The sequence below is a fragment of the Lingula anatina genome, chromosome 4 (assembly GCF_051362555.1).
Source record: "Lingula anatina isolate TDL-2025a chromosome 4, LinAna3.0, whole genome shotgun sequence".
Taxonomy (NCBI): Eukaryota; Metazoa; Brachiopoda; class Lingulata; order Lingulida; family Lingulidae; genus Lingula; species Lingula anatina.
Genome location: NC_141770.1, coordinates 27,696,875 through 27,714,314, shown reverse-complemented (window position 1 = coordinate 27,714,314; position 17,440 = coordinate 27,696,875). Strand labels below are relative to the sequence as shown.

Here is a 17,440-nt window from a genome sequence, read left to right as displayed (position 1 = left end):
TATTTATTTATTAGTATGAAAATAAAAAATAAAAGGATGTAACAAAGATCACTGTGTTAACCTATTAGTTTTCTTATGAATTTAATATTTATTTTTTTCTTCTGGATGGATTTAGATATTTTAATGGATTCATAAAATCCAGTATAATAATTATATAATTTGACCTCTGGTCTGATACATATGTAATTCTATGTGTTTTGAAAATACATTTATCCTGCTTTCATAGAACCCTGGTTATGCTGGACGCCAGGAACTGCCAGAGAATCTGAAGATCAATTTCCGTACAGTCGCCATGATGGTACCGGATCGTCAGATTATCATCCGCGTCAAGCTTGCCAGCTGTGGTTTCATAGAGAACATTGTGCTGGCTAGAAAGTTCTACATCCTGTATAAACTTTGTGAGGAACAGCTTACAAAACAGGTATTTTACTTTAACTGTTTGATCCTTTATCTTTTTGATACTGTTTATTTAATTTCATTTGTTTTTGTTACACACACATAATTGAGCATGCATGTGCACACACATTCACACACTGTTTAATTCATAAGTTTGCTTTTACTAACCAACTATACATTACAGTTGACTAACTGAAGATTGTGTTCATCTTTCATAGTTAAGTAGTAAAATTTTTCTGTAGTTTAAAGTGTACTAACAAAACAAACAGTTTAATATATATATTTTTCAAAACAGCAGACAACCTCGTTGCAAAAAAGAGATTTTGAGCTTTGGAATATACCTCATTAACTTGTGTTGTTTTCAATTACAGACAGATGAAACAACAACTTTAAGTATCAAGGCAGTTTCTGAAACTGTTTTATTTTATTGAATTACTTATCAAATAACCAGAAATTCAATTTTGATTTTCAGTCTTATTAAATCTCAAAACCTGAATCAAAATGATGCTGTATGTGTCAACTACTGATAAAATAATTGATTGAAATTTCTTCAGTAACAATTTTAAAAATTCTTATAGTAGTTTTACTCGCCTCTGATGTCAATAAACTATAGAAGAAAACATAGTGAAATATGAAATGTGCATGAGGGGAATATTGGTTTCAGGTGATAGATAGATGCCATCATTCATTGGGTTTAGGATTCTAGTCTTCTGTTGGTCCTAACATTTCTTTTCTGTGCATGTTCAGCCTATAAATAAAAAAGCATAAGAATAATAAAAGTGTAAAATATTATTTTTCTGTTTATAAAATCTTCTGGTGTTTATTGGAAATGACTTTCTTTATTTGTCTGACTAAAATGAAAAAAAATTGTTTGAATATTTGTAAGATGTACATTCTGTTGTCATTAGCAAATTTACTATCCCAAACCAAATATCAAATGATGTTCTCATAAATTATTTTCTATCTTTCCCAGGTCCACTACGACTTTGGTCTGCGTAACATCCTCTCCGTGCTGCGTACCCTGGGTACCAACAAGCGTGCCAACCCCAACGACACAGAACAGACCATTGTCATGCGTGTCCTTCGTGACATGAACCTGTCCAAACTGGTGGATCAGGATGAGCCGCTGTTCTTGTCTCTGATTAACGACTTGTTCCCAGGGATCACCCTGGACAAGGCAGGGTACCCTGAGCTGGAGAACGCCCTGAAGATCAGAGTGGAGGAAGTGGGACTGGTGTACCACGCACCCTGGGTCCTCAAGTGTATTCAGGTTGGTATTCAGGGGGGTGTGGAGGGGGAGGGGGGGGGGACTGTGTGTTTATGTTTGTGAGTGGGAGGGGTGGACAGAGTTCATTTTAAATGTGTGAGAAGGTGGGGCATGTGTTCAGTCATCATTTATGATATTGGGGGATGGCTGAAGATCAAAGTTAAGGGATTTGTGCCATGTAAATACTGTAAGATTGCCTAGAATATTGAGATAGAAACGATGTCATGATAATTAAACTTGTTGACTAAAATTATACAATATATATATTTTTTTGATACTGAGTATTAAGAAATGAACATGTAAACGAGTATTTAACCATTTGATTATTTAAGAATTCATATTAATTCAGTTTGCCATCTTATTTTCCAGCTCTTTGAGACCCAGCGTGTCCGTCACGGTATGATGACACTGGGGCCGAGTGGCGCTGGGAAAACCAAGTGTATCTACAGCCTGATGAAAGCCATGACAGACTGTGGGGAACCCCATAGAGAAATGAGGATGAACCCCAAGGCTATCACAGCACCCCAGATGTTTGGTCGGCTGGACGTGGCGACCAATGACTGGACAGACGGTATCTTCTCTACACTGTGGCGGAGGACTCACAGGGCTAAGAAAGGTGGGTGGAGAGGGATGGGTTGATATGGACAGACTCCATTTTTTTTTTTCAATTTTTTTTAAATATTTCATTGTATTATTATTATTTGATTGGAGGTACAAAGTTACAAAAAAGATGAAAAATTACAAATAATGATTTAAAATGGAAAATGGAAGAAAATAAAATAATTCAGAAGGAAGGCCTGGATCAGTAACTGGTACTTGTGATAACTGTTCTCTTTGATAACTTCTCTTTTTGTGTGATATGTTGCCCTTATAGAAATGGCTTTTCTCTTTATAAAATTATGGAATTTGATGTGAGGAAAGATATTTTTTCAGCTTATTTCTCTTTAATTCATAAAGAAAGAAGGATGTGGTGATATTTGATTATTGGTCTCTGCAGGAGAACACATCTGGCTCGTCTTGGATGGTCCAGTCGACGCCATCTGGATTGAAAACCTGAACTCTGTCCTGGATGACAACAAGACCCTGACTTTGGCCAATGGTGACCGTATCCCCATGGCAACGTTGTGTAAGATCATCTTTGAGCCACACAACATTGATAATGCCTCTCCAGCCACTGTGTCCAGGAATGGCATGGTGTACATGAGTAGCTCTGGAATGGATTGGAACCCTATACTCTCCGTAAGATTATTTATTTATTTACTTATTTATTTGTTTATTTGTTTATTTATTTATTTACTTAATTTATTTTGCATTTTTTACATAAATTAGTCTTATTAATATTAAACTGTACATTTATTTTCAAACATACAGACATACATATTTTTTAATTTTCATTTATGGAATTATTTATTATATATTTGAATTACAAAAAATACCGCATAATAAATTAAAAATACCCCCTCCATTGATATCTCCAGGGTTGGCTGAACACGCGGTCAGTGGGAGAGTCGAGTATCCTGATGTCGCTGTTTGAGTCATCTTTCCCAGAGGTCTGGAGGTTTGCCACACAGAATCTGGTCTTCAAGATGGACACCATGGAGGCCTTTGTCATCAACCAGGTACGACACAAATCTTGAACATTAACAGACACTCAGTGGAGATAATATTCTAATAGTAATGATTTACTTTTTTCATGAGGGATTTTTGGTAATGGTTGACTTCTGGATATGATCAGTTTTTAAAGTCCCTTGATGTCTGGATTTCCTTCTGCAAAACTTGGATAAAATGAAAGTTGCTTTCATTTCCTTATTGATGCTTGCATGATAACCAATTGCTGGAACATTTTGCGAATGACTGCGACCCAGCAAGTACAATATGCACATACAAATACAACACACTGAAAGATCAGGTTTATGAATTTTTTCATAAGAACAGAAACAGTTCGTTTTAAATATAGATAAAGATGGGGGCAATACAAAGCTCTGTGTCTGTATTTTTCCAGGCTTGTAATCTCCTCCAAGGACTCATCCCTAACAGAGAAGACAAACAGACACTGTCCAAGGAACACTACGAGCACCTGTACGTCTTTACACTCATGTGGAGCATTGGCGCCTACCTAGAGTGGGACGACAGAGCCAAGATGGAGGAATTCCTACGCAACAATGAAGAGATAAGATTGGATCTACCAAACCTTGATGGTTTCCCAGATTCCACCATGTTTGATTTCTTAGTAGAGGAAAATGGTGAGATTTGACAGGCCAGCAATTTTGCTGATTTTACAAAATTATAAATAAAATTTGGCAAAATAAAACACAATTTAAGACAGGCTTAATTTAAAGTATAATTAACAATAACAAATCAATTACTTTATGATAACAATATGTCCTCCTGTTCTCCAGGCACCTGGTCTCACTGGAACACCAAAGTGGAACCGTACCATTACCCTCCAGACACCACCCCTGAGTATGGCTCCATCCTGGTCCCCAACGTAGACAACGTCCGTACTGAGTTCCTCATTCACACCATCTCCAAGCAGGAGAAAGCTGTGCTGCTGATAGGGGAACAAGGGACAGCCAAGACAGTCATGATCAATGGCTACATGGGGAAATACAACCCCGAGGAGCACATGGCCAAGTCGTTGAATTTCTCATCTGCGACGACGCCCTACATGTTCCAGGTTGGTGTTACAGGGTGCTTGTAGCTGCCAGGTCACCTTCTATAGTAATATTGGTGCAATTTCTTTTGATAAAGAACTTTTTTTAAAAAGTTGTGGAAACAATTTTGTATTTGATTTAGAAACTAAAAAAGTTATGCATATGCATTTTTATGCATTGGAGTATAGAAAAAATTAATGGTGATTAATTTAACTTTTCATAGTGGTTGTATATTAGTTTGAGTAAAAGTCAAAAAATTTATATAATATTGACAAAATTATCAACTAGGTACAAGATATTACATTTACCAATATCTATGCAAAATGCTACAAACAAATAGGATTTATACCAGATAATAAAAAAAGCAAATTAGAAAATAACCTCTTTATTGACCTTACTTCCCGCAGAGAACAGTGGAGAGTTATGTAGACAAGAGAATGGGCAGCACTTACGGACCTCCGGCAGGGAAGAAGATGAGCGTGTTCATTGATGACGTCAACATGCCAATCATCAACGAGTGGGGAGATCAGGTAGCCAATGAGATTGTCCGCCAGTTAATGGAGATGAAAGGATTCTACAGCTTGGAGAAACCTGGAGATTTCACCACCATTGTGGACATGCAGGTATATAATGCCAACTTTCATCTTAATTTATATCTGCACACACATGTACATACACACGCACATGTACACGTACACTTGCAGACATTTACTGACAACAAAACACAGTACAAATAAAAAGTATACACAAAAATCTGAGTTATTGTGATAAGAAAGAAAAACAAAAACACAGGAATAATAGTTTTTCACTCATATTTCATCAAAGTAAAGGAGACCAGTCACTGCATTGTACAGCTTCATAAATGCCAGAATACTCACTCTCTTGTGGCTCCCTCTATTTCCAGTTCTTGGCAGCCATGATTCACCCTGGTGGTGGTCGTAACGACATCCCACAGCGTCTGAAGAGACAGTTCACCATCTTTAACTGCACGCTGCCTTCTAACCCGTCCATTGACAAAATCTTCAGCTGTATTGGCGAGGGTCACTACTGCCAGGAGAGGGGGTTTTCGGAGGCTGTGAGGAAGTTGATTGCAAGATTGGTGCCTGTAACAAGACGACTTTGGCAGCTCACTAAGGTAGGTGTCAGTAAAATTTTGGTGCTCACATGGTTTCTAACAGCTATTCTAAAAACGTCTTTTCTGCAATTGATGACTTTTCCATGTTTCTATTGAGTACAATAAACAAATTTGCTTTATTAAGTGCCTATTAATATTTGTGCAATCAAACTAAAATTTGCCCAGGTGGATATGTTAACTGTCATTCACATCTTTTATTTTTCTGAATAGTCTTCTCTATATAATAAGTTCTCAGTATTTCTATACAATCAATAAATCCTTCATGTCAGAGGTGTCATCTGGATGTTAACCAAGCTTCATAATTATTTTCATCCTTCCTCTCCAGATCAAGATGTTGCCGACCCCTGCCAAGTTCCACTACATCTTTAACTTGCGTGATCTGTCCCGTATCTGGCAGGGCATGATCAACACTGAGTTTGAGGTCGTTAAGGACGAAAAGACAGTCATGGCGCTGTGGAAACATGAGTGCTGCAGGGTCATATCTGACAGGTGAAACAGTTTAGAAAATTTTAGATTCTTCAATTTCAGATTGATATAATTGATAAGATAATTCATTGTTGAAAATAGGCTATTCACACTAGCACTTTTGACCGCGGTTAAGGCCTGACCTCGGTCCTATAGCGGTTAACTTTTCTAATGTGAACGGACGACATACCCCTGACTGCGGTCGAAATAAACTCAGATCGGGAGCTGGGTTAAATCAGAGTTAACTCCGAATCGCGGTCAAGACTGGATGTTTACCTTTTGTCACCGTTATGGGGTAAACTCATATATCTGAAATGAAGAAATTAAATGTAAAGGGTTGGATTATTACATATCCAAACGATAGAGCACATGCTTAACAGGAAGTACGATTGCTGAAATTCTATCGCAACTGATCACTGCCGGTTCCAATGTGAACGCAAATAATCTCGGTTTAGTTGACCGCGATTCAATTGGAGTTATCTCGACTGCGGTTAACTTTCTAATGTGAATGCCCTATTAGAAGTGTCTATGTGCATAAAGATTGGGTTTGAGCCTGATATAATAGGATGCTTAGATAAAAAAGAAATAATTCCAGGGCTAGACAAGCAAATCAGCTGATGTACTTTTATCATGAAAACCGCATGTTTTATAATCATTCTAAAATTGTAAAGTCAGAGCATTGGTAATATATATTATGGCACTTTGATTAAGGAAAAAATGAAAAGGCCTTCATTCCATGTTTCCTGTGTGTTAAGTGTGATATACCAGTATCATTGGAGTCTTATCCACAGTCTAGGTTGACAGTGCATGGTGCCAAAGGAGCCACAAGACCTAATATATTGAATGTTTATTTCATCACCTTTGTAACACAAACTCCTGCAGGTTCACATCATACGATGACTACACCTGGTTTGTTAGCACCGTGTCTCGCGTGGTGAGAGAGGATATCGGAGAGGCCAAAGTCCCCATGGTTGAGCTGGAACCCTGGTTTGGGGACTTCTTTAGGTAAAACTGACCAGGACTGACCACTGGTCACTGCAGCACATGGACTGGGTTGTGTTGGAGGCACTGATGTTTGGAGGAATGGGAGAGGGGGGAGGGGTGCATGGTATTGTTTGAAACCAACTAATCTGATGTGTGTTAACTTTGTTTCAGGGCACTTTGGTTGCTATGTTTATATTTTAACCAATCTTTGTTTTCAGTCTTGAATGCCATATTGTAAGAGGAATTATTTGGAAGAGAAAAGGTTGAACACAGATTGTGCCAGTATTCTTATTTCAGCTAACATGATTGGTTACTAATTATTTAATCTGGAGAGAGGAGTTTCACAACTGCGACTACAGTGAAATCCAGAAAAATGATGATTTTTTTTTAAATATAACATTGGATTTAATCCATTATTAACTTGCACAATTTGTGTTGTTGACTGTGGTCACTGATGCACTGTTTGCACACCTCTCACCCGTGACAGGTTCACTAACTTTGACGACTACAAGTGGTTCGAGAAAACCATGGGCCGTGTGATCACTGAGGAGATTGGAGAAGAGATTTCAGAACACACGCAGCAGACGCACTGGTTTGTGGACTTCCTGAGGTATTAACAAGTTGTCATTGTCATTGTGTTTAACATCATAATGGATTGAAAACACTTACTGTTGTGAGGCTGTTTGCATTGAAAATTGCACATTATTAATGTAAATTATAACAATTATGAAATAACCTCATTATAACCCGTATATTTTCACACATGCACATGCATGCTCACACCAAATAATAGAAAATGCATGCATGGTGGCTTCTGCATCACCTCATGTCACAGTGTATGACTGAAAATAAGTGAAAACCAAGTGACTTCTCTAATATCATTTCTTAGAGATTTTTTATTCAGTATTAGATTTTTCCATAATAATATTTCTTTTCTTAATTATTACTTTTTGAAATTGTAAATTCTAATGATCTGAATGTCCTACAGACTCATATTGATCCTGATCATGTTTTTCAGCTCAATAAACATTCAAGTTTACTTTTGCTAAATGTGTTCTTTTTTCTTCATACTCTAGAGATGCCCCAGAGGCTACAGGGGACGAACCAGAGGATGCAGACTTTGACATGCCCAAGATTTATGAACCCGTACGTAGATGTTTCCTTAATGATGAACAGATTTTGTTGTGTTCATGATTATTTGGTGGAAAATATTTTGTGTGAATTGGTGAATGGGCATTTGTAATATGACAGGTCATGTGTGAGGTCATTGAGAGGTCAGAGGTCAATGGAGTGGACGAAGGGGAAGATTCAACATGGTGTGGGCAGCATAGTTTTATAGCATATAAAACTTATTTCAAATACATACTTTTTCTCAATATTACAGCATTGTTTTGAAAATGCTCTGTACTTGTCTGTTAAATGGAAGTGGAAGTCTTAGTTGTAAATTTTATGATTTGAAAGTACTTACATTGGGGCAAATTACCATTAAGCATTTCTTGTAATATCTCATTCTGTTGAAATTGTAGATTCCATCATTTGAAGCCCTGGAAGAGAGGCTTCGATTCTTCATGGCACAGTACAATGAGAGCATAAGAGGCGCTAACATGGATTTGGTGTTTTTCCGAGATGCCATGACACACTTGGTGAAGATTTCTCGTATCATTCGTACACCGCGTGGTAACGCACTGCTGGTTGGCGTAGGAGGTTCTGGCAAACAGTCGTTGACAAAATTGGCTTCCTTCATTGCAGGATACAAGATATTCCAGATTACGCTTACTAGGTAAGTTATGTTTAGACTGGGGTAAACTTTTCTTCCAAAAATATAATCATCAGTTTTTATGCCATATCTGCTTTAACACCATAAAAGAGAAAAAGTGAAGCAAAAATTTACCAATTTACTTTACAAAAATTTTAATCAAATCATCACATAGCTTTGAACAGGATGAAATGAAAACTGAAAACCAAAAAATGATTTAATAGAGATTTTGATTATTAATGATAAATGTTATAGAAGTACAGAATGCGCTCATCATATGAACAGCTTGCAGTACAAATGACTTTTTTTCATTTGGTGCATGAAATTAAACTCATTAGGTTAACTTTGGCCCCACTGCCACACCAGTTTCACTTTTAGTCCATTGCTTACCAGTTTCACTTTCACTTTCCCCTTACACAATCCATTGTCACACCAGTTTCACTTTCACTTTCCCACACCCAGGTCCTACAATGTGAGTAACCTGATGGAGGACCTGAAGTACCTGTACAGGACAGCTGGTCAGCAGGGTCAGGGCATCACCTTCATCTTCACTGACCAGGAGATCAAGGATGAGGGCTTCTTGGAATACCTGAACAATGTGCTGTCCTCTGGTGTGGTGAGTGGAAACTAAAACATGGGTAGATAAAAAATATCAAAGTTTTGAGTTATTAAATTTCATGTTGTTTTTATCCTGTTAGTGTTATTAATGGTAATGTTGCCCTTGTGACAGAGATATTTACCAGCAATATGAAAAAGAAATGATAAGCATTTGCCCTCTTCAGGTCTCCAACCTGTTTGCCCGAGACGAGATGGATGAAATTACCATGGAGTTGATCCCAGTCATGAAGAAGGAGTTTCCACGGCGACCACCCAGTAACGAGAACCTCTATGATTACTTCCTGTCTCGTACCAGGGCTAATCTTCACGTCGTCCTCTGCTTCTCACCTGTAAGTAAAACTCTTAAGGGGTCCTTTTTTTATCTTATTACCAGGAACAGAAGAGTAATAGTATCATGAAGCGGTTGGGAGGGGAAGGGAGCAAACTATTGAATTAAATAAATAGATATTTGTTAACTTAACTATTTTTGACAAATAACAAAATGAAGAAAAATACAACTGACAAAGCTCTTTTCATTTTCTTGCCGCTAGGTTGGTGAAAAGTTTCGCAGCCGAGCACTGAAGTTCCCTGGTCTCATCTCTGGCTGTACCATGGACTGGTTCCAGCGCTGGCCCAAGGACGCTCTGATTGCTGTCGCTGACCACTTCCTGTCCAAGTTTGACATCGAGTGTACGCCAGAGGTGAAGAAGCAGCTGATCCAGGCCATGGGGACTTTCCACGATGGCGTGGCTGAGAGTTGTGTGGAATATTTCCAGAGGTAGGGGATGGGCTGTGATGGGTTGTTTACTGTCACATCTAACACACTGCCACATCTAACACACTGTAATAGCTAACACACTGTCACATCTAACACACTGTAATAGCTAACACACTGTCACATCTAACACACTGTCACATCTAACACACTGTCACATCTAACACACTGTCATAGCTAACACACTGTCACATCTAACACACTGTCTGCTGTGTAATCATGATTTTTTTTCTAAGGAAAACAACACTATGACATTTAGTATCCTTGTTCCTCCTCTCACTTTTTCTGATTATTAAATATTTTTTTCTTTGAATTTAGAAATGTTAATTAAAGTAATGATTTATTCCATAATTTTTATTCAAAGGAAGGATTAAATTATAGATGCATCTATGCTTTGTTAGCTGAGTTAGTCACATACCTTTTTTTTTTTTTTCAGATATCGTCGCTCTACCCATGTGACCCCCAAGTCGTACCTGTCCTTCTTGGCTGGGTACAAGACCATCTACAGTGACAAGCGTGGAGAGATTGGAGAGCTCTCTCAGAGGATGCAGACTGGTGAGATTATAATGATAATAAGGATAATATTGATAATGATGAAAGTATTGATGATAATAATAGTATTGATAATAATGATAGTATTAATAGCGATCACAATAATGATCATAGTATTTATACTGATGATAATAATGATAATATTGATAATAAATAATTATGATGATAATGATAACTATATTGATTATAATGATGATGATGATGATTTTAAACCTGTTTTTTCTAAGTAACCCTAACTTTGTATCCACCCGAAGATGCCAACAAGAAAAATACCAATACTCAGTGTGGCAAAATGGCTTTAACCTGTATTCCAAAATCTCAACATGATATCTGTCCTCCCCAGGTCTTGAGAAGCTTGTGGAGGCCTCGGAGGCCGTGGGCGAGCTTAGTAAGGAGCTGGAAGTGAAGGAAAAGGAGCTGGCCATAGCCTCGGCCAAGGCAGAGGAGGTACTGAAGACTGTCACCTCCAAGGCACAGGCTGCTGAGAAAGTCAAGAATCAGGTAGGCATTCCTTGAAAATTGTGCTCTTAACATGGTCTTTTTTACTAGAATTTCTAGGAATCCTGTGGTAATAATGTATGTTGGTTTGAAATACACTGGCCTTGAGTCTGGCTTGAATGTTGAAAATATATTTAAAAATATGGTGACAAGGGGATTTGAAATGTGCTCTTACTTTTCTTTTTCTTTTTTTTTTTTTTCAAAAGGTGTTTGGAAACATTTGGTGTTTTACGGCATATAACTTGAAGTTATGCACACTTGTAGCCAGCAACCTGTCTTCCTTTATACAACATGGTAAAATAGTGGTCTAAATATTTTGGTTATTCTGAAATATCTAGCTACTATATCCACACTTCACATTCATCATACATTTATCATTTATGTTATCTCCAACATTAGGTACAAAAGGTCAAGGACAAGGCCCAGGCCATTGTAGACAGCATCGAAGCTGACAAAGCCATAGCCGAGGGGAAACTTGAGGCTGCCCGCCCTGCTCTGGAGGAAGCTGAAGCTGCCCTGAAAACCATCAAACCAGCTGACATAGCCACCGTGCGAAAACTTCTGAATCCCCCCCACTTAATTATGAGGATCATGGACTGCGTGTTGATCTTGTTCCAGCGCAGAGTGAATCCTGTGGAAGTGGACAAGGACAGACCTTGTGTCAAACCCTCCTGGGGAGAGTCCTTGAAGGTGGGTAGAAACAGGACAGATAGTGAAAAATGATTGTACATAGTTATTATGGCTTTTAATCATAATAGAAATAAATGATAATAATAAGATAATAAACACAGCTTTTGTGGGTATAAGTACTACAAGTATTGGAAATGATCAGTTATCATGGTTTAAAATTGTGCAAATATTGGAAGTAACTATAATGAATTCTGAGTATGTATATTGATTGGTGAAAGAAATAAAAATGACAAAAGAAAAAAATATTGGATGTTTTCCACTTCTGCATGGAATAAAATTGTTAAATGTGATTTGATAAGGTTATAATTTGGACAGATAGTGTTTTTTTATTATAATTATTAAAAAGAATTCTGGATCTAATATTACCTGTAATAACTATGGGCACTCATTGATACTCATACATTTTGATATGCAGATGATGGCAGGTGGTGGCCTCCTCACACAGCTTGTAGAGTTCCCCAAAGACAGCATCAACGAGGAAACAGTGGAACTCCTGGCTCCGTACCTGGATATGGAGGATTATAACCTGGAGACAGCGAAGAAGGTGTGTGGTAACGTTGCTGGGTTGTGTTCCTGGACACAGGCAATGGCCTACTTCTTTACCATCAACAAGGAGGTCCTGCCATTGAAGGTGAGATCTCAGACGTAGAGGAATTGTTGTGTAACAAAATGTCGTCAGTCAAAAATCAGTTTTAGTAAACACTGCGGCCATGGATGTTGCCATTGGTGTTGTTGAATTCACAAAGAATCTTAAAGACCGCTTGTTAATGAGGCATTTTTCTCCATTCCATTATAAAGCCTGAAGCACATTATGATTGCCTTGCCAACATTTTTTTTTTAATTCTACATAGTGAAATAGCTCATTGTCTCACATCAGTAATTTGTACTGTGGAATAGTCATATGCGAAAAGATTGCAAAGTCAACTCTACATATTGAGATGTTCTAGCCCAAAAATAGTGAAAAATAGTTTTAAAAAACACCACTTGTTGCACTGTTCCATGTCATTTTCTTTAAATTTTCATCATTTTGAATAATCATCCTTTCCCACTTTAGGCAAACTTGGTTGTTCAAGAGGCTCGCCTCAATGTGGCCATGACTGACCTGAATGCTGCCCAAGCTCAGCTGGATGAGAAAGAGGCTGAGCTGCGGGAAGTGCAGGCCATGTATGACAAAGCTATGAGAGAAAAACAAGTAAGCAAATAATTTAATTAGTTTTGATGCTTAGCCTGGTACTAATACTTTTCTATACTTTTAAACTAAGCTAAATTATTTTTTAATTCCTAGGGATTTATTTCAGAGACTTAAAACAATAACTGCTTTTTGTCAGATTTGAAAAGTACAGAAGAAAAAATGGAATTATTTATTTATGCATTAAGATTTTGAACCATTAGTTAGTATTTGATAAGGTAATATATGAGATGTATGTATAAAAATGAAAATGCTCCATTATATATATTTCCCACAGGCACTGATTGATGATGCAGAGAACTGTCGTCGCAAAATGAGCGCGGCGTCTGCTCTGATTACGGGTCTGGGCGGTGAGAAGGTCAGGTGGACGGAGCAGAATAAAGAGTTCAAGGCACAGATTGGAAGGTACTCAAACTGACTGGTTTCTGAACTCATAAAATGAAATTTATGTCTAGTAATAAATTAATATTAGCCTAACTTTTAATTGGATTGTTTATTTTTTAGTTGTTTCTCATTGCTAAGTAATGGACCTTTTTTTTGCTAAATTGTTCATGCTTACAGTTTGATTTTTTGTACTTATGTAAAGAGAGAAGTAAAGAAAGATCCAAAAGACAGACAGATAGAAAGAATTGATTAGGGAAGGCGTGAATTATTAAGTAAAAGGTTTCAGAAAACACAGAATTAATCTTTACACCGTCTTCCCACTCCAGACTAGTTGGTGACATCCTGATGTCAACGGCCTTCCTGTCCTACTCCGGCCCCTTCAACCAGGACTTCCGCCAGCTCCTCAGCAAAAACTGGCAGAAGGAATGTAAGACCAGGAAGATTCCATTCACTGCCAACCTCAATGTCATTGACATGCTGGTCCTACCCACCACTGTGAGTGAGGCTGGAATTCATATTTTTTTTCTTAGTTTGTGTATTTATTTATTTATTTATTTATTTATTTATTTATTTATTTGTTTGATTCTTTTCATTTATTTATTTATTTATTTATTTATTTATTTATTTATTTATTTATTTATATGTTTCTTTTTCATTTTTTTGTTTGTTCGTTCATGTATTTATTTATTTATTTATTTATTTATTTATTTATTTATTTATTTATTTATTTATAGCGTATTCATTTCATCTCTTCACTCTGACAGACTTGGTCACAGCTGAATTCCCTGTTCATGTGAAGGTGCTAACTGTAACATATAACTATTGTTTGTATTTTCTTTCAGATTGCGGAGTGGAACTTGCAAGGACTGCCCAATGATGACCTGTCCGTCCAAAATGGTTTGATAGTGACCAAGGCTTCCCGCTACCCTCTCCTAGTGGACCCTCAGGGTCAGGGGAAGAACTGGATCAAGAACAGAGAGGGAGGGAATGAGTTACAGGTAGGGGGCACCTCACAGTAGTTACCTAATACTTTGAACTTCATACATTTCTCTTGTTCCTGGATTTATAATTGTACTCACTTTAATGTACCAGTTGCCCTGAACCAAGTCACCTTTTGCAGATATATTATCAGTCCAACAAGGTAGTATTTTAGAAAAATAAGATTTTGTTTTTTACATGAACATTAACTTTAGTTAATTATATAAAATTTTGGGTACCACCAACACAATGCAACTTAATGGAATAAGTCATATCACTTTCTCCTCAGATCTCCAACCTGAACCACAAATATTTCCGCCAACACCTGGAGGACGCCCTGTCCCTGGGCCGTCCACTCATCATAGAGGACATCGGCGAGGAACTGGACCCTGCTCTGGACAATGTCCTGGAGAAGAACTTTATCAAATCAGGTACGGACCTGAAGGAAAACACCCTTGTGGGTCCTTGAAACTGGTATCATTTATCTATGACATGTAAATCATGGACATGATCTGTACTGGATGGATATGAAGAATTATGTTAGACTTTGTATTTGACATCTCAAAAGTCCCATTTATTATATTGTGTGACATTTTGTTTAATAATGATATTGATGATTCAAATTTGAAGCTTGGTGCTTTCATTTTAATTGACTTGATGTATTAATATCAAGTCAGTATTTTCTTATTTAAGGTTTTCCCTTGTTAAAAATACACCAAAAATATCAATATCATCTTCACTAATTAATTCAATAATTGAATGCAAAAGGTTCATTTTAAATCATTTCATTTCTTATTTTTTATTGATACTTCAAAATCCAAAAAAGTCCCATAGATTTAACAATTCCATCTCCCACACAATCTCCAAAGAGAAAAGGCCTCCATACTAAAGACACCCCCTCTGTGTGTTTCCAGGTAAAACCCTGAAGGTGAAGGTGGGAGACAAGGAGGTGGATGTAATGGATGGGTTCACACTGTATATCACCACCAAGCTGCCCAACCCCAGCTATACCCCTGAGGTGTCTGCCAAGACCTCCATCATTGACTTCACAGTCACCATGAAGGGTCTGGAGGATCAGCTGCTGGGACGGGTCATCCTCACTGAGAAAGCTGTGAGTACATAAGACAAAAATATATAATGCACTGTGAATTATATATGATGTTCAAAATACATCCTATAATAAATTGTTGGAATTCAGATCTGCATGCTGATAACCATTCTCATTCCTTATTTTGCCTTGTTTTATTAGGTTTTTGTTTATTTCGATTACTAATAAAAAAAAAAGGATGATGAATTAGTCAAATGTGCAAAAATATGACAGAGATTGATAATTAAATTAAGGTTAACCAAATAAAGAAAATACAATATATATATATATATATATATATATATTCCTTATGGATATATTCCTTTACCAGACATGAAAATATTTATTCTGAAACACGGAGTATTTTTGATCCCTAGAACTGATAGCTTTATTGTTCCCAATTTTTCTGCAGGAACTGGAAAGTGAGAGGGTCAAACTAATGGAAGATGTGACGGCAAACAAGAGAAAGATGAAAGAACTGGAAGATAACCTTCTGTTCAGGCTGACCAGTACACAGGTAGGCGGGCAGCCATCTTGGATAAAATTAACAAATTATAGACTATTCACATAAGAGACTCTTTGATTTCTTCTCCATTGACAAGCACACAGGTAATAAAAAATAAGCATGTATCTGACATCTTGCATTTCAATTTTTACCAGGGCTCGCTGGTGGATGACGAAGACTTGATCAACGTCCTTCATACCACGAAAGCCACGGCCCAAGATGTCAGTCAAAAACTTCAAATTGCTGCCGAGACCGAGGTCAAAATAACCGCTGCTCGTGAGGAGTACCGACCAGTCGCCACCAGAGGGAGCATCTTGTACTTCTTGATCACTGACATGAGCATGGTGAGCTGCATGTACCAGACAGCTCTCAAACAGTTCCTGGGACTTTTTGATCTCTCCATGGAGCGTTCTATGAAGTCGCCTATCACCCAGAAACGTATCTCAAACATCATCGAGTATATGACATTTGAGGTGTGGAAATATGCAGCGCGTGGCCTATATGAGGAGCATAAGCTGATGTTCACACTGCAACTCGCACTGAAAATTGACATGCAGGCAGGGAAGATTAAGCATGAGGAGTACCAGACATTTATCAAGGGTGAGTGTGTTTTTATTTATTTATTTTTTCACTACTTATTTTAAAGATATAATTAGAATTTTAACTTTTTAAATTTGTTCTTTGTTTCTAAGTGTATGTTCATGCTGTGTAAAGATATGTTATTTCATGACATTTTGAATTGTTGTACAAAGAATATCATTTGAAATGCTTCCCATTTTATGTTGGAAGACTTTCAGGCAAAAGGATTCTATTTACTTGAAATTTCCCAGATGTTTTTCATGTTAAGGACACATTAACACCATAAGTAAAGTATTATTTCATGATCTTCCCCATACAGGTGGCGCTGCCCTTGATTTGAATGTTGTGACCCCCAAACCATGCAGATGGATCCTTGATCTCACTTGGCTGAACCTGGTAGAACTGAGCAATCTTCACCAGTTTTCTGGCATCCTGGACCAAGTCTCCAGAAATGAGAAACAGTGGAAGCAGTGGTTTGATAAAGATGCCCCAGAGGAGGAGGTGATTCCTGATGGCTACAATAATTCCCTGGACGTTTTCCGTCGTCTGCTCTTGGTGAGGAGCTGGTGTCCAGATCGCACACTCCCCATGGCCAAGAAGTATATTGCTGATACTCTGGGAGAGAAATATGCAGAAGGTATGAAAAAATGTTTCAGAATAATTTGAAAGTTATATTTGAGCATTTTTAGGTCTGAAAGAATCATCTTATTAGAGTGCTGTATTAAAATATGTATCAAATGTATTTATCAATTTTAAAAAAAAATTATTTTTATGTCATGTTACATTTTAAAGTTTTAAAAATATGTTTTGAGCAAGTATGTACTATTCAATGTTATGGACTACTTGTAAACTTGAAAATCTTTATATAACTTAACATGGATGAAGTTATTGTCACACTCATTTTAATGATAAAATATTATATGTTCTTAATTATAATATTTTTATGTAA

General features: G+C 37.2%; 1 protein-coding gene across 5 annotated transcripts in view; it reads left to right on the top strand.

The window, feature by feature from the left end:
- LOC106169088 (dynein axonemal heavy chain 5) overlaps positions 1–17,440 on the top strand; it is a 60,828-nt gene that overhangs the window by 38,692 nt on the left and 4,696 nt on the right. For 4 of the 5 annotated variants that reach the window (XM_087010972.1, XM_087010975.1, XM_087010974.1 and 1 more), the window contains 29 exons: positions 227–421; positions 1,370–1,666; positions 2,033–2,279; positions 2,661–2,902; positions 3,142–3,282; positions 3,666–3,906; positions 4,063–4,340; positions 4,725–4,940; positions 5,222–5,452; positions 5,778–5,941; positions 7,389–7,511; positions 7,978–8,047; positions 8,428–8,681; positions 9,120–9,273; positions 9,440–9,604; positions 9,806–10,032; positions 10,466–10,584; positions 10,925–11,082; positions 11,479–11,769; positions 12,185–12,400; positions 12,824–12,961; positions 13,236–13,363; positions 13,669–13,837; positions 14,185–14,340; positions 14,610–14,751; positions 15,235–15,431; positions 15,820–15,924; positions 16,068–16,512; positions 16,811–17,128. In XM_087010972.1, coding sequence (XP_086867098.1) covers positions 227–421; positions 1,370–1,666; positions 2,033–2,279; positions 2,661–2,902; positions 3,142–3,282; positions 3,666–3,906; positions 4,063–4,340; positions 4,725–4,940; positions 5,222–5,452; positions 5,778–5,941; positions 7,389–7,511; positions 7,978–8,047; positions 8,428–8,681; positions 9,120–9,273; positions 9,440–9,604; positions 9,806–10,032; positions 10,466–10,584; positions 10,925–11,082; positions 11,479–11,769; positions 12,185–12,400; positions 12,824–12,961; positions 13,236–13,363; positions 13,669–13,837; positions 14,185–14,340; positions 14,610–14,751; positions 15,235–15,431; positions 15,820–15,924; positions 16,068–16,512; positions 16,811–17,128 — 5,827 coding nt within the window. Of the gene's footprint in view, positions 1–226; positions 422–1,369; positions 1,667–2,032; positions 2,280–2,660; positions 2,903–3,141; positions 3,283–3,665; positions 3,907–4,062; positions 4,341–4,724; positions 4,941–5,221; positions 5,453–5,777; positions 5,942–6,799; positions 6,923–7,388; positions 7,512–7,977; positions 8,048–8,427; positions 8,682–9,119; positions 9,274–9,439; positions 9,605–9,805; positions 10,033–10,465; positions 10,585–10,924; positions 11,083–11,478; positions 11,770–12,184; positions 12,401–12,823; positions 12,962–13,235; positions 13,364–13,668; positions 13,838–14,184; positions 14,341–14,609; positions 14,752–15,234; positions 15,432–15,819; positions 15,925–16,067; positions 16,513–16,810; positions 17,129–17,440 lie in introns of all 5 variants that reach the window. The other variant, XM_087010973.1, reaches the window with a different exon arrangement.